The sequence below is a fragment of the Glossina fuscipes genome, unplaced genomic scaffold (assembly GCF_014805625.2).
Source record: "Glossina fuscipes isolate IAEA_lab_2018 unplaced genomic scaffold, Yale_Gfus_2 111, whole genome shotgun sequence".
Taxonomy (NCBI): domain Eukaryota; kingdom Metazoa; phylum Arthropoda; class Insecta; order Diptera; family Glossinidae; genus Glossina; species Glossina fuscipes.
The window spans coordinates 1,531,611-1,555,787 of record NW_023998454.1 but is presented as its reverse complement, the minus strand read 5'-3'; the positions used below and the strand labels follow the sequence as shown (position 1 = coordinate 1,555,787).

The 24,177-nt window shown below is 34.9% G+C and overlaps 1 protein-coding gene across 2 annotated transcripts; it reads right to left on the bottom strand.

The window, feature by feature from the left end:
- Positions 1–2,704: 2,704 nt before the first annotated feature.
- LOC119638948 (indole-3-acetaldehyde oxidase) lies at positions 2,705–7,435 on the bottom strand. Of its 2 annotated transcripts, none has more exons than XM_038036093.1 (8): positions 7,277–7,435; positions 7,037–7,219; positions 6,233–6,973; positions 5,924–6,157; positions 5,423–5,864; positions 4,325–5,353; positions 3,928–4,248; positions 2,705–3,869 (listed from the first exon to the last, which is right to left on the bottom strand). In XM_038036093.1, exons 1-8 carry the CDS (start codon positions 7,292–7,294, stop codon positions 3,064–3,066), a joined length of 3,774 nt encoding a protein of 1,257 aa, XP_037892021.1. In that variant the 5' UTR covers positions 7,295–7,435; the 3' UTR covers positions 2,705–3,063. The 2 variants fall into 2 exon arrangements, with proteins under 2 accessions (XP_037892021.1, XP_037892019.1); XM_038036091.1 differs by having other exon boundaries at positions 7,037–7,209.
- Between the last annotated feature and the right edge of the window lie 16,742 nt (positions 7,436–24,177).

Below are 24,177 nucleotides of genomic sequence, written 5' to 3'. Positions count from 1 at the left end.
GAATAAACTTTAAAAAAATGTAAGAGAAATTCATTCAATACTGAGTATTTCATTGATTCTTAAAAGTAAGGGAACGTAGGTTTGTTCATCGATTGAGGGGTTCTGCTCGATCAAAGACAACGTTTTAATTTGCGTATTGAGTATTAAGTAAAGCAAGATCAGCGCTTGGTTTCATCAAGAGGTGGTCCAAAGAGCTTAATATTCCTTTCATTACAAAAAGGCTATACATGAGCTTAGTCAGGCCACTATTTAGTATGAATCCATTATGTGGTCTGCTTCCTACCGGTGTTATCAATATCGTCCAAGCCAAGAATTTGGCTTCGGAAACCCTTGTCTCTCTACGAGAGTAGATTACTTCCGTTAGCTTTACTGTCACTTGGGAAACATACATTTATTATTTGTGTTTCAATCCTAATTAAATCAATGAATAGTACTGTCAATTCGCCCGCATTACTTAATGAGATACCCTACTTTATGAACTTTGTCCTCATAAAGCTTAGTCAAAGCAAATATAATTATGAGCTTTTCAATCCGCTCAGAGTTGTTTGCAGAAACCTAAACATTATATATCACTTAATCCCAATGCCGGACTCTCTAAATTCTATCAAAGCGCGCTAAATTTGCCTACGTCGTATCTAACTAACTTGCAATTTTATACCTTACTATGATTAAAAAATTAACTACCTTTGTTTATTGTTGCTGGTTGCCAGGCTTTTGCGTGTTTGCAGTGGTTTAGGGGTTCACTCGCAATACCTATCTGTACCGGTTATGCGTGCGTTTATGTGCTAGATTTGTACATGCTTTTTTTTCTCTCTTATTTATTTACAAATAAATTTTCTTCTTTTTTTCGTTACTTTTCTTTATATACTTTGTATTACTTCTTAATATTAATTGCATTAAATATTATTTCTAAGGCTCAATTGAATGCGGCTGCTAAATTATGTTAGCCGAGTTTGATGTGTAAAGAAAGAAACAAATATATAAATAGTATCTCCATGCGTATACACAGTTTGCTCCATTAGCAAGTAGCCCGAACCGGTGAAAAATGGAATTTCTATGTATTTTGTATCCTTCAAAATATCGAAATGTTTTATTGAATGATTACCAATCAAAATGCAACTTTTTATTTTAATAACGATACGCTCTAAACACTATAATTACGCAAATCTCTAGGTTTGCAATGGCCACTGCCAATTAAACTAATATTGCGAATGCCAGCTTACATTGCTGTGGGATTCCCAATCAAACTGCATCGTTATGAAGTTTATGTCTTCTTGATCTTAAATGTTCATTTACATTATTGCAAGCTTCGCCCATTTTCGAACATGAAAGAGCTACGACTTTGTTCCATGAGTATTAAAACAACCACGAATTAGTCCGTACAATATGTCGATGCCCTAACTGGATTGAAAAGCATCTTCAATGGTAAATTCCATTCATTTCAGCCAAGCTTAAACTGTCGATTCTCTTGATTAGAAGCGTTAACAGAATCGCAACTTTCGTGGCCTCCGTTAGATTTTCGTTTTTGGATTTAGTTTTAAATTGTTTAGGTATACACGCGCTAAGTGTAAACTAGCTTCAAAGACTACATATTCCATAGCATCCTCTAGCAATGACTAAAATTATAGTCTAGATAACTTACAATTGTGTATTTCAAACAATGAACAATTAGAAACTGTTGTAGCAAATGAATTTCAATAGCAAAGAATTTAGAACAAAAGAATTTCTAGTAGCGGGCACAGCATATCTCTTAATTGGACTTTCGTTCTAGGTGTAATCACCATCTTCGTAGAATGGATTTCTTAAACCCAACAGTCTACCATCAGCGTTTGTCTGAAATCCATAATCAATGCCACGTTTGCCATTAAGACTCATCGTTAAATTAATCAGTTAGCAGCCCAATTAATAAGTCGGGAGAGGTGCTGCTCATGTTACTGAATTACTTCCGGTAGTTTCGCTGCGAGCGTTTTACCTTTAATTTTACACCGATAGTTTTTTAACATTTTTGCTGTAGTTTACCCGTTTTGTGGTAAAGAAAAGGTGGGGCCTAGCACAAAGTGTCCTGTCAAATATGATTTACATGTCAAAATGAAACTATATTGAAAACCTATTCTAAAAATTCTCTTCGTTGAAATGACTGTATTGTCTAATACTAGCAAATGTTGCTACCTTAATAGCACATCAATCTTCCAGCCTGGAGCTATGAAATGTCAGCACGCAACTTTTTTTTAAAAGTTTACCTAATGAGTAAATTTTTTGAAAATTACTCAAGAAATGATTGGAATTCAATTAAAACGCTAGTGCTAATTTACGCTAATAGAATACAATTACAAGCGTTTTACATTGAATTGTAAATATTTGGTCAATTTAGATCTCATTTTTTTCCAGTTTAACAAGCAATTGCACTTTACGTATAGAAGACTTTTTAGTAGGTGGAGCCGAACCCTTGATCGCTTTAGGGTTTTCTTTGAGCTTGGGACAAAGATTTTGTAAAAAAAGCAAACTTTACAAAGGGCTTTAAAATAAGAAAATTGTGGACGGCACATTCTTTGATTGATTGATTACGTTTCAAATATATAGCTCACAATGATAAGAGACAGTATAAAGCCCAGCTATTTCTTTCGGGTAATATTATCAGTTTACAATGATGATTTTAAAAGAAGAACAAGTAGAACCGCAAATAGGAAAATATGAATACACTGAGTTTTTTTTTTACACGGAGTTTATTTACACGAAATTCGATTCAACACGAGTTAAAAAGAAAAAAATTTTCTTATGTGAATTGTTTTTTTTAACACGATTTTCAATATTCTATGAATTTTCTGGAAACGTATCCATCATGTAAAAAGAGAATTCGGTGTATTTTACTTCATGTCATCGTCGTTATATATTTTGACGCGTTAAATTTACCTGAAAAATCTGCAGCAGTCGTGCATTAAGTGCACGAAAGAAAGAAGTAACCTGTTTCAAGATCTAATTTATCTGCATTTGGCTGTAACGAACCATTACATTGTACAAAAGAAAGGTAAATTCTTTTTTCTAAGTTTCATTGCATGCTTAAATTTATTCCAATGAAAATGAATTGATATCGTGACCCGCATTCAAGACAATTGTCTCCGGCGTGGTAGGTGCACCTAGTCGCACCCATTCTCGTTTCAAGCCGGCGTCTTTGCGCGCTGATTGCAACGCGTGTTGTATTGCAAATATGGAGCTTACCGCTAAACAGCAAGGCGGTTCGCCTGTCGCTTTGGAGCGCATAAAACCCCCAGGATTCGGTACACTTTGTAATAGTTCTATGCGAAAATCGATAGGTATATCTTTCGCTCCTGGTGGTTTATAAGTCCAAGTACGATTCGTCATTAATTGGCCTGTTTGCCGATCAAACAACAACTGCTCAGTTAACCAATAGCCCAAGCACATAATAAAGGCTCCTTCCACTTGACCTATGTCGACATATGGACTTATGCTTTCACCCGTATCCTCTAATATGTCTACCCGCGTGACCAAGTTATTACCAGTTAAAATATCCACTTCAACTTCAGTTAAGGCCAAGCCATATATATTGTACGGTTTCATATCACCTTCTTTGTGATAATCACTCGCTATAGTATTTATATTTCGGATCCAAGCTTCTTCAACTACATCCATCCAAGAAGCCTCTTTTTTCATACTTTCCTTTACTGGTTTTAAACGCTCATTCAAAGTGTTGCAAGCTTTTCGAACAGCAAAGCACACGCTCTCACTGCTTACTGCGCCACCAGATACTGTGGAATTTGCTCCATTTATAGTATCGCTCGATTCAACCTTAACATAATCCAGAGGTATGCCTAAAACATACGCTGCCACTTGAGCAGCTTTGGTATTAATACCTTAAATTATTAAAAATAAATAAAAAAGAAACAATTATTTTTCCGGGAATAAGCGCACCTTGACCCATTTCTATGCCACCATGAGATATGACCACCGAACCATCCGCATGATATATTGAAACCGTAGCTGTAAATTGTCCGAAGTAACCGCAAGGGTATTGCATTATAGCTAAGCCCAAACCGCGTTTGCGCCAACGGTTTTTCTCATTATACGAATCGATTTCTTTGCGTCTTTCTCGATATTCGGTGGATTTAAGAAATCGGGGTAACAGTTCAGCCATTTTATTATCCTTCTTTATATTAATCAAACGGACGTCGGCTGGGTCAATCTGTGTCTCAAAAGCTATATGTTCTAATATATTTTCAATCATAGCAACACCTGCAATTTTTAAAGAAGTTCTATTTAAATTTGTGCTCATTTAACTTTTTCTATCTTTTGTTATTAAATCATAAACCTTCTACTGAACCGGGAGCACGGCACCAAGCTGAGCTAGGTGCGTCCGTTTTCACAGCATTGCCGTCGATTTTGTAATTGTCAGCGGTAAAATCATAGCAATTCTTAACAGTAAGTGTGGCATGGCCGGTAACTGGGTTTTCATTTAATGTACAACCAGCGTCTTCGTAGAAAACGTTTTTCAATCCAACAATTTTTCCATTAGCTTTGACATGAAATTCGTAATCGGAACGACAGGCCCAACGCTTTCCATTAGAGTTCATCATTGATTCAATGGTCTGAATGAAACGTGCGGGTCGGTTGAGTTTATAGGCTACTAACGACGCGGCACATGCTACCGCATTGCCTCGGGTAATTTTACAGCCATAACCTCCACCCAAGCGTCTGACTTTTAGTTGAACTTCCGCTGCTTTTAGTTTTAGCATTTTTGCTATAACAGACTGTGTATGATCCATCCATTGGGTGGCAGACCACACTTGTAGTCCCTGTTCATACGGCACTGCTACACATGTTTGTGGTTCCATGGTAAAATGGTATTGCAAACCGATTTGGAATATTCCACTAGCCGTAATGTCTGCGTTATCACTCAGTCTAATAGCCTTAATAGACGAAGGCAAAATATTATAAACACGATCTAATTGTTCATTTTCAAACACATCCTCCATAGTTGACATTACTAGGTCAGTATCATAGGAGTAGATAACTCGCACCTTGGACGCGGCTTGGTTTGCTATGTTAGTGTTAATGGCGGCAATTATGCCTAATGGTTGATCGTAATAACGTACCGTATCGGGACATAGAATTTCTTCTACCTCATAACCAAAAGCTTGATCTACAAAAGTATTTGTACCGGGTATATCCTTGGCCGAAAAGAAAGCTATAACGCCAGGCATCTTTAAAGCTTCGGAAGCATCAATCTGTTCTATAGTAGCATTCACTTTTGTGGCGGTTACAAAAGCACAATAAACAGTATTACCATAAGTAAGCATGTCATTCATATATGTTGCTTCCCCGGAACATTGTATAAGAGCTGGTTTTTACGAAATGATGAATAGTTGAAGAATCCTTCACATGTAAAATTTTATAAGTTTTATGTTACCTTCAAGTTTCTGTACCGGCTGATTTAAAGGAAAATTCTTCTTATTACTCTCAAAACTTTGAATTCCGGAGGATAACTTTCTTATTAACATAGGACCACCGCTTCTAAATTCTTCTTTAACTTTGTCCGAAGGCGTTGAGTCTAAATAACATTTCAACAATAAGCCACAAGCTAACTTTCGCCTGTATTCAGGTGAAGCATCAGTTAACTCGGCATCAGGATTTAAGACTTTAGGCAATTGAGAAAAAGTCTTCTCTACTACAGTTTTATCATAAAAACATTGCGTTTTCAGCATTTCCTCTATAGATTCGGCATGAATAAATTCTGGGGTTATACCACCAAAGCAAATGCGAGCATCATTAACTTTGCGGGCGGTTGAGTCAAAGTCCAACAAAAATCCTGCGTTTACATATGCATGAGCATTCTGAGCGCGAGGCATTATCTGGCGGAGTAAGTACATGTGTTAGATAATTTATGAAAACTTTTAATTATATAGCAAACCTTGTAAGATTTGAATATGAATCTACTCTTTGGATAAGACTTTAATTCGAAGGCAGATATTACTAATTTCGGGGTGTTGTCGCTCAAGTAATCGGCTAAAGACATTGTTTGTTGCTTTATAGCGCTAGTGTTGACTACGACCTGAACATCTAAAGCTTCGAAAGTTATAAAAATATCCGATGGAAATTCAGGATGCATTTTCTTGATGGAAATATTACCGGCTAGCGTCCCGTTCTTTTATCGATAAATTCGAAAGAAAAGCATTGAGAATTTAAATAAAAATTTAAAAATAAGTCTATTGGACCTTACATTTCTGACGGGAACATTGGCTATTAAGTCGAAGTGTTGCCACAGTTGTTGGCAATATTCAAAACCCGATTTTTTTGATGCCTTCATAAATATATTCATAGTTTCACTAAGATTGAGATTTGCTCCCAATGTTAATGTATCCGAGGTCAAGCTATGCTTTTTCAAGTCGGGAATAGCGTTAATGTCAATGAAATTCTTTATATTTTCGGATCGGCGGTAGACACCATGTGCAGTGTTTCCCCCCACTAACATATACTCATCGATCGTATTAATTTTATTTAAAGTTTCAAAGAGCTCTTGTAGAGTTTTGGGCCAGTACCATTCAGCGCCGTCATTAAACAACAGGGATTTGATAGGTCGCCGACAATGTCCCGAACAATTTTCGTTGATTTTAGGACATGTCTTAGAAATCAGATCTTCAATATCCCTATACTCTGACGGTAATTGTATAATGCTGTCAACAGCAAATGATTTCATTGTATCGAGTATAGGACGATAACCAGTACAACGACAAATGTTGCCCCCAAACGAATTTTCAATTTCATCCATAGTGAGACCGCCCTGTTTGGATTCCAGCAAGCTATACATGTTCATGATGAAACCAGGTGAACAATACCCGCACTGGGTGCCATTCAACTTGGCCAGGCGTTTCTGTATGGGATGATAACCGTCACGTTTGTTGCCAATGCCTTCACATGTGATGATCTCGTAATCGATACAAGCGCTTAATAGCATTAAGCACTGCGCAAAAGGAGTGATTGATTAAAGAGGACGACAAATAGTGTAAGGGATACAATTACTAACCGAATTGGCAGCCCAAGTACGCAGTTCACCTGTCACCGGATGTTTACCTTTAATCGCAACCACACATACTCCGCATCCTCCCTCCAAACACATAAACTTAGTGGCCGTTAGCTGGGCATGTTCACGTATAAAAGTATTCAATGTTACATCGGCCGGTAGAGATTTCAGATCAACTATTTTTTTCTTAAATCATTAGAAAAACAATATCCTTTATGCGCAGGTGTTCATTTAACAATTTACCTGTATATGGATTTCCATTGATTCTAAAACTGGTTGTCATTACTATTCTTTTATTTTTTGCAGTAGCTTTCGATAAATTATGATAGCTTGTCGCTGGATATTTGCAGTCGATTTGTAATACTTGTACTAACGCTGTTTACAAAGATACTAAACTCGTGCTTGAATTTTTATTAGCAGCCAGCCTTTTGTGTTTTTAGTAGAAAATAATTGCTACGCTCGTTTTTTTGTCTTCTAAACGCAAACTGTTATATGTGATTATTTGCCTTGTTGTTATTGTAGCTGCAAGCACAGTAATTTGAGCGTTGAGATGATAAATGCAATGCACTTACTTTATTTAATTTCTTAGTATTTGCTGTTTACACGCTACTATCAATATGTGGAAACATCGGGCGCTTACGTGATCAGTGTTTTTTTTTATGTTTCCTTTAGATGTTTCTACTTTTCGAAATATAAATGTTCATGTTACATTTGGAAGCATAAAATTTAGTTTCGACAGGTTTGACAATTGATCTATAAAGGTATACTTATGTATAAACCTAGCGGTAAGAAAAACATAAGTTTAGTAACGGCGATGGTGATCTCATAACTCCTTAAAAATTAAACCTCTCATCTCCGCGAGAATAGTTGTCTATTATGAGTTGTCATACCTCAGAAAGAAAATTGAAGTTAAGTCTTTTAAGGCTACAGGGTGCGAAACGATTCACTTTCGAATACAAGTTAATGATGCCTATACATAAACTGAATCTAACCCGGATAAATGTAATTAGTTCGCAGTTTTATTGTATCCACTCATACGCTATATATAGAGAGCTTGTAATTTTAATTAGAAATGCGGAAATTCGAAATTCGTTGTAAAGCGTATACTTTCCGGTTAGATTATGTCCTTGAATCCGTGGGGATATATTTGTATACGTTACAATTGAAAAAAAACTGCTTTGCCCACAAGCACGCTTGTTCATAACCTAAATCATATATTAACTTGGAATATCGCGAATATTTAAGGCTTCAGCGTTCCATTGAAAATTGTCAGCTCCAAAATATGGCCTAGGAAGGATTGATTTAAAAATTGCTTGCAGGTCATCTCAAAGTAAAAAACATCGCCATTCTCTCTACATGCTAAAGTTCTCATTGCGATTGTAACACTAAAAAAGTGTAAATACTTTACCCACACGGGTATCAAAAATTCTATCGGGTTTTTTCAAAGTAATATAGGATTAGATTCTGGCTACACACTTCCGACTTGTACTTCTTTTATTCTTATGCTTTTAGTAAGACGACTAGAAAATCGAAGTAACTGTTAGACTGGATTCATTGTATATGACAAATCTTTTTAACAAATGCAAACATACATTGATTTTTTCATAAATAAATTATAGCGAAGTCTGTCTGAAGAATTATTTCCAGCTTGTTTGTCCCACTATCCAAATAACTTCTCTGCGTCTCTAGACTATTCAATAACGAAAATCAATTTTTCCGGATTATAAAAATCAAACCTACTTTCGGGTCGTTAACTTTGGAATTTACTTTGTTGACTTGTCGCATTTTAGCTTTGAATGGTATGTTCATTAACAACAAAAAGAATTCCATTACGTTTTCATTCTCAATAAAAGTTGTTGACATATGGCATGTCAAAAAACTGCTTTTCGTGGCTGTTGAGAGGAAAAAAATTTCAGATGGGAGAGAATATTAATGAAAACTCAAAAAATTATAAAAATTCAAAAAATAAATTTTGAATGATAATGGCAATGAAATAAGTGCTTCTATGCATAACGTTCTTGATTAGATTTAGCTTTACTAAATTATTATTTTGGTACTGTTCTAATAATAGAATATAAACCTACTCGCATTCGTTTCAATTATCTACTAATATAATAAACAAAGAAACAAAGAAATAAAAATAAATAAAAAGGGAACGTGATTGGATCTGCAAAGCTCAAGTGTATATATTTAATATTTTATTGACACATCACGATGTACGTACGTTAAAACGAGCATTATTCATTCATAAATTAATAATATCTACGGCAGAAAAGGGGGTTAATTGCCCATAGAATTGGTAACGCGGTCATACCAGCTTCTTTGATATTTCATTCTATCATGTGAGATTTACGTAACACAGAAAACAACCAATAGAAGGCGACACTGGAAATATGTGCTTAGAACATCTTGTGTTACGGAGGGGTGTTGTTTAGTTCACTAAGCGAAACAATTTTCGGAGGCTGAATTATTGAAATCATCTTGAGCATTTGCACTGTGAAGCGTATCGTTTTTCGAACGCGAAAAGAGAATTTGGATCTTTAATTTTTTAAATTCATTCCGTTCCATCTCATACTGACGGTGACGACGAATTTTAAATATGTCAACCCGCTGAAATTAGCTTCTAATCATTTACAGGCCTAGATTTTGTATGACTGCTGATTTATGAAGAATTAGCTTTGAAAGAAAGCCCTTAGAATTATTTTCAGAATTGATATAAGCGTGAATAAGAGACGTAAGCTTGACAAAAACGCCGCCTTTTTGTAGCCATCAATGAAGGTTGCTCGTTTTGTTATAATGTTTGCAACACCCAAAAGCAAACTTCACAGACCTCTTGATTACGAACGGCACTCCGATTAGATTATGTGTGTCCGTTTGTGTGATGTGTGCTGTTGACACTCTCCTGAGCTAAGAAATTAAGATATTGGCTTCCATTTCGGTGGAAAAACTGGAAGTTTTTGTACGCAGGCTGGCATCGAAAATGCGACTAAGTGATCGAAGGTCACCCGTAGTAAAGCGTAAGCTGAACTCGTCTCTGTTTCTGTAAGCAAAAATTTATGGGTTTTTGATCACTACTCATAAACTATGAAAGAAAGACGCGACGTCCGCATAAAACAAAAAGTGATCTTTTTTTCATGTTTTTTTTTCATTTAACACTTTCCATTTATTACTCATAAAGTAAACGATATGGAAAGTTGAAAATTACTCTGTACTCTTCACATGTACGTACATAATCTATTTAAAGACATGCTAATATTAAATGAACGATGGTGGACGCCACAAGCTGGTGGATACCTTTTGCGCAGCAATACAATCAAGTGAATATCGAATGAAAGGATTTTGAGACCAGAACGTGATAAATTAAGCGAGTTGATTCTAAATTGAATATAGCGGGCATTTTGCACTGCATTTTTCTCGACAATTCCTAGTTTAGAAGCTAAACAAATTATGCTAAAAACTATTTTTAAAATCGCGTTTAGGAAAATCCGATTTCTTACCTAATAAACTCCGCACTTGCACCTCAAGGTTTCCTGTGTACTCACATAAAACGGACTGTGTTGCGAACAATAGGTTTTCCTGAATATAGAATACAATCTTTTATACCCATCACCGGAGCATGAGCAGTACATTCATTTTATTCAAATGTTTCGAATGCTCAGAAGAAAGTTTCAAAGACCCCACAACGTATATAATATATTTTTGATTACCATAAAATTCTGGATTGATTTAAGCAGACGTGCGTGCGTACGTCTGTGTAACATCTGTTGCAAATCTTTTCGTGGCTGCCAATTTCTAATTGGACAGGAACTTTGGAAGTTTTCCCACGCAGATTAGTATTGAAAATGGGTCAAATCGGTTAAGGGACACGCCTACAGTAACGTGTAAATTGAGAATGCGTCTGCTCTTTTAAAAGGAATAGAAAATTGGTTTCACTAAAGCGACCCGAACATGCAGAATCTCGGCAATTTGTGACTACAACGTCTAGTTTTTTGCAGAATCGCAAAGTGACTTTTTAAACATATTTTTTACCTTATGTATGGTATTGATAATGAACACTCATTTAAACGATTGATTGAATGCTAGGAATAGCTCCTATAGAGAAGTGATTGCAAGTGGCTTATATAATTAATAATTGGATCTATGTTGACTAAGTTTTGCAAAACGGTAGTCTTTGAAGCACGGACTGATTTTGTTTAACAAGACTTGCGAGTTAATAATTTTACCAAGAAGGAAATTCGAAGCCGACGTTTTCCCAGTGAAGAGAATGCCATAAGTACAAACAATCTCTTATCGTATGGTGGCAACGATACTTGTGGATATCACGGCAAATTTCTTATGACGAAAGCAAAAATTGTTTTTAAACCGATTCAATTGCGTCAACATTGCAGCGATAGAGGGGAGACCACACTACGGAAACATATTCCAGTATTAATTAAAGCAAAGTTCACACGTCCACGTGTATAATTTTTTTAGTAACATATGGGTCATCCAATTCTCTTGGCTATATTTCAACAAAACTTAACGTAGATACTACATTACTTTATTTGTGGAAAGTTCAACATGTAGTTTATAGAACAAAGTTTTTTATGAGAAAGCACTTCTAAATTACTGCTGATCCCAGATTGTTCAGCTTCTGGCGTTGTGGCAGTTAGTAGCATATGTAATATCTTGTTATAGTGTTCTCACTAATTTGTTCCGAACGCGTAGGCTTCCTTAAGACCGTATCTCTTGTATACAACACTTGCAAGAACCTCTGCGTTCTATGTTGATTAATAATGAATTGATTTACTTAACCCCCTCTTAATTGGTATCCGAAGGCATAGAAGAAAATTGAAAAAGTCCCAACGTGTTTAAGCTTAACCGCGTATCTCTATTGCGAACAAAAAAAAACGCAGAATTGTTAAGAAATTTTCTTATCATACCTTTAAACATTTATGTGTCCTTTCTTGTACACAACCCTTTGTTTTAATACCTTTTTGCTTGGACAGTTCAATCATTTGTCATCTGGTTAGGAGTTATATATGTATATTCGCATGTTTATTCTCTGAACATTATTGTATACGACATTGATTGACTCACATAAGATGCTTATACTTGTAACGCTAAGGCTCTATATGCAAATGCTATAAGTGGCATATTTAATTTTCATTGTTTAGAATACTCATTTGTATATGACGGAAGAAAAATTGTAAGCAAGAATCTCTTTGTAATCAATACTATCGCAACCAAAGCCTAAACTAATGGAAATATTTTTTTAATTATTATTATGAAAAATTTTTTCGAAATTAAAATTTCAAATAATTTATTCTATTAATGTCTCACTTTTATTTTGCCTTCTGTAAGACGACATTCTTTGTCATTTGCTTGAATTGCATTTTGGTCACCTCTATAGGTTGTACCTTAATTGAGTCATCAAATAAACTTGACAGCGTGATTGCATCAGGCGTCAGTTAGTGACAGCGATGGTCAATAACAACTTCCAACTTTGCTTATACTGACAAACAGGACCCCACACTGCACACCTAATACAGATAAACCTGTTCTCTCATGTTTACTTACTAGTGTAAAACGAATCTTAAAAACCTTAAACAGCAAAAGTGCAGAATGCTAGCTAGCTGAGATTAGGTACTTTTATAAAAGAAATTCTGGTTCCACTTCTTATGTCGCCTAAGTTTTGACAAATTTTATTTACTTACCCTCTCTAGTGAAGAGCGTAAAGCTCTTTAAATGTCATCAACTAATTGACAATCACTTCAGTTAATGGTTAACTAAAGAAATAAAAATAAAAAAAGTAAAAATATGTAATTCATTGGGACATTTATGCTCATCACAGACAGATAAACATGTTGCGAGACATTTAGACAGACTACGTACACATGTAGGTAACGTCTTCATAATAAATCGCTTAAGGCCTGCTGACAATAACGAAGATGACGATGATGTCTTTAGAAAACGTGTTGCCATGTGTGTCCAGTTGAGTTCATCTCTCAAGGAAACGTTCAATTTATTTTGACATTTTAAAGGTATCGTTAATGTCGGTCGTTATTATTGCTTAAGGTTTGCTAAAGAAGCCAAGGAAGCCAGGCAGCATCATTACCAAGCGTTATAGTATACATGCAATCCTTGTATATATATATATATATATAAGGATTGAATGTATGTATGTATGTATGTATATATAACTTGGAGAACATGTTTTCTGATTCAGATCGTTGTTTGCAAATTTGAAATGTGTTAAAGTTTTCAACATGTTTAACGTTTGTTTAATTATAAAAAAAAAAAGCATTAAAGCAAAACATTTTTCCTTTGTTCTCTCTGTGCTGTTTTAGTATAACGCTATTACGTTCATTGTACATTAATTTTTATTATACATACCCTGTCATGTTTCGTGGATTTATTAAAAACGTTTGTTGTTGTTGTAATAGCGGTATTTTAAATGGTTTGAAGAGCCAAATAATGAGAGAAAATTATGATTGATGTTTAATTACACTCCACCAGGAAGAACCATACTCTCAGTCAGGCAGGCGACACCAGAACGCTAAACCACTATAACCATGTAACTATTCTAATCAAACGAAACGAGCTTTGCTTACATTAAGTAGCCATTAATTTTATGTAAGAAGTATTTATTTGGGCTTAAGTCGCATCGACGGCACTCTCACAATGTAATGTTTACTTAAGAGATCAAGTTTAGGTGAAGCCACAGCCGTCACCTGATTTTGCTGTTGAGCTTTTGAGACTTTGACGTGATAGCTGTTATATTTTATACTAAGAGAGGAAAATTTATTCACTTTTGTAATGTTCTGTATCTATATGTATCATAATGAATTGTTCTCTTGTATGTTACGACTGTAAGGTCTACAAGCCATTCGCTTTTTCTGAATTCGTAGGCTTTGTTCTGATTTCACCGCTACATTTAGTTGGTGCAAATAACAAAGTTTTATTAGCATATATATCTATGTTTGCACTTTCTCTTTTTCGTGCCCGAGGGTAAATTTTTGATCGTCCTGTTCAGCGAATAATTGAACATCTAAATGAAAAATTTGGGTTTTATATATAGATCCCATAGTTTTAACAGAACGGGGAAAAGCAGAAAGTGAAGAGAACATTACCGATCTGTACGGGGCTTCAATGAGGAGAGCATTATCATTAAATCTATTTAAGTAATGGGCTTGATAATTGATATTCGAAGCTAGATACTATTCTGTAGGTCATGAGAGAGAGATGGGGTGGGGAGACAGAAGATAGTATATTGTTAGGCTACGTTTGCAAGGTGATGCACCTAACTTGTCAGTTAAGAGCAAATATGCTTAGAAATTAATCACCTCACGCTGGCTAATCATCTCACGCTGATTAGTTTAGGTAGCAATAATTGCTTTTTCTTTGTATTTCCCAACTGAGAGTATTACAAGCAAAATGGGAAACCAAGTATTTATCTTTGTAAAACATGTGATGTTAGATGCAGAAATAAAGCCGTTTATATTAAGTTAATGAAATGAAACACTTAATTAGATTTATTCGCTCGAACGCGTTTAGCTTTTAGGAGAGAAGAAAAAATGTTTGTTGTTTCTCTTATACTCTTCAGTGGAAACAATGAAATGAAAGATAACTAAAGAATTGTTGATAATAAGGAACGAATATCTTCACACGTTTTTTCGTTCTATTACTTTCTTAGTGGCGATTTGTTTTGGAGTTGATTTATACGAATATTCAAAGCTCACGATAAATTATTTTCAAATTAAGACGACTTATCAAAATCTTGAAAACAAAAAGCGAAAAAAAGGCCAACTCACACTATATCTACACAAACTTACGTACAGACAGACAAAATTGTAACAACAATAAGGCGAACATGTTAGCAGTTCAGCTGGCACACACCTTGTTTTTGTTGTTACTGTTGTTGTTATTGGGTTTCAGGTTTCAATTTTCTGTCAAGGCTTACAAATGGTCACGAAACCCAAGCGCACATAGTTTGACTCTTAAATGCTTTCATGAGGCCTACTTGCTTGTTTGCTTGCCTGCCTCTTTTATTGTTTGCTGTTGTTGTCGTTTTCTTTATTTTTCTGCAATTTTTCAGCACACATGCGACAATTAAGATTCCTGTCAGTTTCGTGGGCGAATACTTAAGAAAAACGAAATAAGATATCTCGCCTCTGACTAAAAGCACGATTGTTTAGTGCAATGCATTGAATGAATAAAAAAGTCTGTACAAGCGTGAGTATGTATTTGTGCGTGTGTGTGTTTTATTTTGGTTTCTTACATGCCGGGAGTGCATTAAAGGAGTTTTGCAATTTTTGTTACTCTTCTCTCGTTTGCACTTATACCTGGCATTTGTAAGCAAAGATGCACGTACACATATCCGTACACGTAAGGTAGAAAGATAGACTTTAAAAGTTTTGTTTGCATAAACGATAATAAACAATGTAAACAGACGCAGACAGCCACTTATTTTAGATAAACTTGAAAAGCAATTAAAAGTGAAGAGGTGCCCGTCCGCATACACGCAGAAAAACATATATATAGGCACACAAACAAATGCAAGCATAAATAGACACAAAACAAACAAATTAATAAAACAAAGTTAACACAGCAACGATAAAAGTGTTGTTGGATATCTTGATGTTGAAGCTTAGCGATTGCAGTCGTTCCGTAGAAGCTTTGAGGACAGTTAAGTAGGATTTTCTGACTGTAATTGTCTCACATGAAATGTATTTTAATATGAGCAGCATTTTATGTTTATACAGTTGGATAGTTGGATGGATGTCAAGGTCAGACGTTGACAGCCAGAATGACATATCTTTACCAAGTCTTTTGATAAATGATGATCCAATCCATGCCACAATAATTCGCAATACGCATGCAATATACAATATTCGCTTTATCTTTTTAATAAAATTACTTTTTATCTTTTGAGAATTTTCCTTAGCAGTCTTCGGTTACTATTTTATCGTTTATATTCATACTTTTAGTGCTTGCCCTAACTTGTCGAACTGGAATTTATTTCCTTCGCCCAATAATATAAATTTATTTGTACACAAAAGTCCTCCGGTCGTGTTTTGGTGGAATAGTCTATGATATTCATGCGCTCAAATTAGCCATTTCTGTCCGTTAATCCATCGGCTGGAGTATTTTTCTGTATGTTTTACGTTACTCTATCATTCCACTGCTAGGTTTTCTGTCATTCTTCTTTTATCGTTTTTCGATTTGTTTATCTCTCTTTGTTTATCCCTTCGAACATGCATCAGTTCGTTTATCCGAACTTGGTTTAGTTCGATCATCTAAAAATGCATTCTTCCGTCGTTTGCCCGGCCATTGTCTACTTTTCCACTAACCCTTTGCTGCAAGACTTATTGGGGAAACTCCCAAGATCGCAAAAGTTGGTTTAGAAGATTACAATTCGGTATGCATGACTTCACAGTTGAAATTCGGAAACGGAAAAAAAGCTCTTACAGAAGATAAATATTTAAAAATTGAACCAAAAATTCGATTTCATAATTGCAAATAATTTGCTGCGATTGTCGAGTTAACCAAAGGTACTAAGTAGGGTAATCGAACGCTTCTTTACGCATATGATCTGTGATAAACCAACTAAAAAATCGGCAAACATAGAAGCTTTGTGCTTATTGGCAGGGCTTTATCGACTACGCACGGCAACCGGCATAATTCCAGCTGCAACAAACGATATATTGTTAATTGATGCAGCCAGTACGAGCACATTCGCGTATATCGACGAAAGAAGCTGACATTGCACACATTCTTATACCACATTTATATTAAAGTAACTGAAACTGGAACTAGACAGCCGAACACACTAGCAATTCTATAATATTCGGAGTTAGTTTAGCTGCGACAATTTGAGTGACATTTTTGAAGTTGCAAAATTGTGATTAAAATAAAAAAAAACGTATTCGGATATTTAACAGCTTAAAATATCATCACGTCAAGCAGGGGTATCAAACCAAAAAACAAACCTGGGCCAACACAAAAACATTGTGCAAAATTTATTTAAAATAATGCAGAAATAAGAAAAGAGAAGCATAATGTGATATTTTCCTCCTGATATCTGCCACCTCCTCTTTGCTACCATGTTTCCTATTTCAGTTGAATGCGAGGAGTTGCTTTCCTCGATTGCTTTCAATACGGACTCAAGGCTAATATTCAAGCAGTGGGCTTACCTTTAAATTTCGATCGCATTGAATTTTAATCACCTCTCCGTACTTGTTTTGGTGTTGATTGTACGTTTATTGAGGAAATTGATAAAACTCAGACATAAATTGTCTTTAGAAGATTTAAAATCGTGAAACCACGTTTGAAATTCCCTTCTAAGACGAAGTTTTCTTGTGTTCTTTTTTTTTTGCGTCTAGATTCAATTTGTTCATGACGTACGTCGAAAAGAGCGTGAAAACTTCGCTTTTCAAATGCTTCCCAAAAAACCAGCTTAAATTTGGGCGCTCTAATCTTGTCTCAGACGTTTGCAATAATTTCCTTCCAGCGTTATATTTAATCCTTACAACAGTGTCCTTCCACCACTATAGCAGCACTCGACTCACCGCCAAATATTCTACCCCACTTCGTTTTATACAGTTATTCATAGTAATTCATATAATGATTTCTCAAAATAATGTGTTATATCGGAAGTTGTCTAAGGTCTGGAGCAATCTGAACCACAATCAACAGCCTTCGTCCAAATTGAAGAAGTGAGTGAAAAGTTTAGAGCAGGATAAGCAGTGTAGTTGGATATTGTGAGACGAGGCTTAATCTGCCTTCCGTAACGCTTAAGAAATTGGAGAACGATACTTGATTTATATTCTTATGCCTTTTGAAGTAGATAACTTTCTTACATAAGGCAATATTTTTCCATGTGTCTTATTTTCGAGCAAAGTACTTTTGTATATATGTGTACGTATTTATGACGAGAATTTGCTGTGAACTAAAAGAGGAATTTAGGAGGGAAAATGGACAAACAGGTTAAACACAGAGAAGAAAGAATTGAAATTTTACTATTATTATTACGAGGTAGTTCATGAAATATTTTAGTAATGTATGAAAATAAATTATGTAAAGGGGCTTTACTTAGAATTCATTGCCCAATGATCCGTATCACCGTATCTTTGGGGACAATTAAAAAATTTACTCCGTCGGCCCACTAAAAAAAAATTTACTCGGCTGCGACAGGAATTTTTATGCCAACCCTACTTCTATTCGAAAAACAATTTCGAAAGATGCAAAAAAAAACGAAGTTTTGATGCTACATAATATTGACTGAGAATGGCCAATATTTTTCATTTCTTTACTTTTCTTTGTGTAAATTTTTCTGTTGTATCTGATGTAAGTTATGAGTAATAAGATACCAACAACAATTACTTTTAGCTTTTGAAAAACAAGATTGTTTTGACGACTTAGTAGGTCCGACACGTAAATAAACAAAGCTTGTTTTCTTTCTGCACGTATGGACAAATTCTGATGGAGTAAAAGGTTTTATTATCTACAATTATATTTTAATATTTTTTAACATGAACGGAATAAATAGAAATTGATTTTTTTTTCTCAATTTCACAGCTTCAACAAATCAAACTAAAATGGTGTATTCTTAGACTGTGAAATATGATTACATACATGCAACCAAACTAATAGTCACATAAGCAAAGTAAGAAATCTTTGGACTCACAACAGAGGTGTTCTCTCTTTATGTTGCACTGTAGACGTGTTCTTCAACCGAGTCGGATCGTTTTGGCTGCTAATCTATGCGTTCAAACCTTCTTGTTAAATTTGAATCCAATACGTTAATACTTGACGCTGGAAAAATGTTCGCACTCGAAATTATATGGACAGACAGATGAATATGCTTAGATTAATTCCCGATCCTAAAATTTATAAAAAATATACCTCGAACTTACTTCTGCAAACAATTATATATAACAAAACAACATAGTTCGCCTGGGTCTACTATTCAATGTCCTACGCCACATTGTCTAACACAATTTTTATTTTTGCCACAGAACGCGAAAATTATGCTCTGCTTTTATAGGAACTTACATCTTTGCAAATAAAGGGTTGTTTTCCGTAAGAATGGTTGTGCTAAAGAAATTCAAAAATTGAGGTACGTATTCAAAATTCGGCATAATTAATTTTTATATCAAGTTACTATTATGGATCAATGTTTATCACAACATATTAATAGCTAGACTTTTCTGCCCTGCGAAAGATCGATTTTCGTGAAAATCTATATAGGGCAAAATTTAAAACATGTTCTAAATTTGGTACAATTAATTTTTTTTATTTTAAATTACGGAGTTTCATCATAAAGCTTTGATAGTTAGGACTTTTCGTCAAATGAATTTAATATTTTGTTATATAAGAGGGGGTTCGAAAATAGAACCAGCCAACCCAAAGCTTTCATACCAATTTAGAATGCTGAAATAGTATTCCTTAAACACTTTTGTCGAGAGATTTTGAAAATTGCAATTTTTTTCGTATAACAACGCCTCGAAAAAGGGCATTGATCCAAACCATTTTCAATAAAGTTCGACCTTAAGATAAAACATGTCATTGTACAAAATTTCATGTAGCTTGAAAACATGTTTACATGGTCAGGCGTCAGACGGGTTGACGGACAGCCAGGCTTACATCGATTTAGAAAATGATTCTGAATCGGTCGGTATAACAGAGGTAGGTCTATCTTAAGCGCTTCTGCTTGTTGTTATATATGTCCGCAACAAACTTAATATACCCTGTATCCCAAGTGGCGTAGGGAATAATGATTATATCACCGACCTGTGGCAATGTATATGAAAAAAGCTTTAAACCTGCTTGCTACTCTGCTATTGATCTCAGTTACTAGCGATTGTTGTGGGTTAATGTTTGAGTGACGAAACTGTCATGCCAGTTGACCTTTTGTAAAAAAAGGTCGACTTAGAAAAAAAAACAAAATGAAAGTAACAGGAAGGCATTTAAACAAGTCCTAAAAACTCCCCTAAGCCATTTGTTCAACTATAAACTAATTTGACAATTTTTTGTCGCCGTTTAAAGTGAAAAGGTTTAGTTACATGCTATCAAAGAATTGAGTTACATATGAGTGGGAGTTAATTTTGCTATTTTTTTTTTAAATTATTTTTCTACTAACTGGACACTTGTTTACATTTTGAAACTATGTTTGTTAGAGATATTGTTTATCTAGGGTACGAAGAGCAATATTTAACTGGTTTCACGGTTGGTTGAAATTCAGGTTGCGTGTGTTTTTATATGAAATAAATTCAATTTTGTATCTTTTTTGTGTTTACATTTTTTTTCTCGAGCTAGTATCTTCAAGCTTTGTTCATTGTGTTTTTTCGGTTTAATTGAATTTTATTAGTACAACAATAGAATATATTGATAAAATAGAAATAAACTTTTTATTGTTGTGCATTTAAAGATAAATAAAATTTTAATATATAGCTGTTTGTTAAACTCAATTATACAGGCAAGCAAGAAACAGGTGTAGTTAATACATTGAACGACCACAATTGCATTACAGTCAACACTGTAGTAAATTGCAAGCAATAGGAAATTTCCCGGATAAGAGAAGCAATAATACTAACAACGATTTTTTTGAGACCATAACTTAACGGATGAATACGATTGAACGACTTAAAGTTATCTTCTGCCTGTCTCCCAGTCGCAGAATTTCGCTTAGTTTTCTTCCATTCCTTTTGGGTTAAGACGCCACCTGTATTATGTTTAAGGGAAAATAAATGATAGCCAATAAACAGCAACAAATTGCAGTTAAAGCATTTTAAGCTGTTGCCATCGACATCTTACAAATATCAACGAATTAAAGGAGGCTACGTTTAAAATGAAAAATGCAGCAAGCAGAACGATATGCAGTTGTTAAATTAATGGGTTGAAGCGTTGAAATGCAAATAACCGGACGAATAAAGGTAAATGAAATGCGCCAGAAAATTATATCTGCTTTAAGGCGAATCGTAAACACCATCAACTACCTGAGATAAATAATGTATATAAGACTTATTCCTATCATCACTACGGCTTCTGTGGTAATCACTTTTGGGGAAATATGGTGGTTTGTGGAAGTATGGTGTGGTTTTCGAGTTGACTAATGGTCAGAAGCTGAACAATATTGGACAGTACCGGAAAAATGGATATCCTTGGCACTACATGGCGTACCTCGTACCGATATTGACTCTAAGATATTGAGTATGCAGATAGATACTATGGAGAATCGTATACTGGGAGTCGGGTAATAAGCAAACAGACGAACGATCGTTGCTGAAGATATTGACCGAAACTGTATCCAGTCGTCATTGCGTTTTGTTTTGTGTGGCAAATGGAAGTCGAAAATTACGATACTTATAGCCTTCCGATGGTTAAAAAATGCTTCTCCTTTGCTCCTTTTTACAAAAAAATATAAATGAGAATAAAAATGCAAAACTGCAACTGAAACTTGCTGTGGCTGTCCCTGAAGTGCGTGTAGGCAGAAAAATTGCTTTATTACCCACGTTATGCATGCAACGAACCAACCAAGCTAGCAGCAAACACTTGAATGCAAGCTGAGCTGTTCTCAGGCCAGTCAAAACGTCAACTTCAACATATTTAACACGCACTAATATACATACAAACTTTCTTACACACACGGTACATAGCATGCTCTGCATGAGGCCTCATTCCGCAATTCCTGAATATAAAGTGGGTTAAATTAACTTTCCGTGAATTGTGCTAACAAAGATTGTTAAAAGATCTGATTCTTTAGATTTTAAAGAAACCTTGCTGTATGAATACAAACATTTTTTTTTATCGTAAATACATTTTTTTTAATAAATTTATTAAAGCGCCTGCAAATTTTGTTGCTCGTTTTTTTGTTTTGTTTTTTGTTGTAGTTAGTGAAGGAAAATTATTTTCAACTAATGAAGTTGTTACCTTTGTTTGACATTCCACTATAACAACAATATCGAGAGACAACACTAATAATCTGTTCATTTTCAAACCGATATCATATCCGTACATGATGCATATTAGCAGAATAAAATGACTGGTCCTTGCTTAAAGCGATTTATTTAAGAAGCAAATATACAAAACTCTGCAATTACTTGAAGTTGTTATGAATTTTTGAAATATGAACAATTGTTTATTAAAATCAATTTACGATTTTCAAAAAGTTGGAAGTCCTTCGAAAGAGGCTTCCATGCTAGCTTTCAAGTAAAGGCCCAAATTTAGACCGCATTTGTAAGCAAGAAAAAAAAATGTTAATTAAATTATTTATTGATCCATATAAAAATCATATAAAAGTTCTAACAGTCGAGCGTGTGATTGATAGATCATTGATATAGTTAGCGGTCGAAATATACAAAACTTTATTCGCGTGGAAATATGGGCTCACTAGTAAGTGGCAAAACTTTCAATCATACAAAGATTAATTTAATTGCAGGTAGCTTAACTAACATGAGGAACTGAGGAAACCTAGTTGGGAGTTTTTCTGGCAAAAGGATGAACTAATCATTGTTTTAAGATTGCTCAAGACCTTCTAATCGAACTATATTGATTGTTACGACATATTCTATGGAAAGAAATTTAATTATGACATAATAAGAAATGGGACTTGTAGCTAGAATAATTCGTAATTCATTATCGCTTTAGTGGTTATTATCGGTAAAGGAATCAATTTATCATAAAAGTGAAAAATTGTGATGATTTTAAAAATAAATTTGTGGCATTCCTACTCCAATGCTAGTGTACGCGTTGAGTGTGTGTAACTCCTACTTGATTTAACCTGTAGGAGAATGATAGAGTGCTAGGTATGCCAAACCCACATAAATTATCGAAAATATTTGTATTCCTGTCGCTCAGACAGACACTACCGCAGTCTCACTGTTCTTTCTTTTCCCCTTATGAATGTTTACTCCTTTCTTTTTGTTTGTTTGTTGTTCTTCTTGTAGTTCAGCATTTGCATACAAAGGCCTTCCGCAACATTTATTCGTATGCCTGCACTTTATTACTTGCCGATCTTTTCTGGTGTCTCCTTCTCTTTTTTTTTTTTTTGTTCTTGTTGACGTTGTCAATGTACGTTGCTGTCATTGTCGTTGCTTTTCTTGTCGATATTTGGTACGTGTGTTGCTATCTTAATGGTATAAATGTTGTGGAAATTTTTTGTTGATATTGTTGTTTCTGTTATTGTTGCTATTGGTGACTTTGTATCTTTATCTGCAAACACATCTTTTTGGGTGAAAAATATACAGCAATCGACAACAGTCAGTCAGTGAAGCAAGCAACCAATTTAACCAATCCAATCCAGCCAACCTGGTCGTTGACTGGTATTCAATAAATGAATTATCGCTTTATACCAAATTAATTTTTGTTTCTCATTTTTTTTTTCTTCACCGATTGCCTTTTCACTCTTATTATAACTATAAAATTAAGTTATTCTGCCCTGTTGCTGTCGTGGTTTGCTTGACTTTTCTCTTTTTTTCTGAATTAAGTTAATGAAAATATTTGACAATAGGGTAAAAATTTACATTTTCATTTCTATAATGAAGAGATCATACAGATCAAAGAGGTGACACCGTGCCCTGCTTCAACAAAGGCTCGATGGTGACGTTATACAAGACACACCGTTTTGTTTTTGTAACGAACGACTTTGCACTTTTCTACTATCAGACATTGAGTCAGGTATAAAAAAAAATTTGTTGTTATGAAAAATGGTCTTGTCTTTCGCGCAAAGCTGTAGATTTACTAAGTTGACCAAATTAATTCTTTCTTTTTTAAATCTATTATCTCAAATCTATTTCATTGCCTTTAAAGCAATCCTCAAACTACAGCAATAAATTTTCTTGGCTGAAAATTTGGCCCGTCGGAAGGAATTCATAGTGCACAACAGCACACAGTACTGAAGAAAACTATTAACATCATCTTGACTTTTGAGCGAATTGGGTGCGGTTTTTTCGGTCTCAGCTCATCTTCTGCACCATATTCACTCGGTTAATCGGTTGGAATTGAATGCAATTTAATGCACCCTCTTTGCAGAAGCCCCAGCTGCCGAAACAATAAGAACGTTTCTGAAGGTATTCACATATTCCATGCACCCGCTAAATTTAATTTGAATAGTGGTTTTAATTTTTGGTTATCGACGAATAAGGCATTTCCGTGCCTCGTTC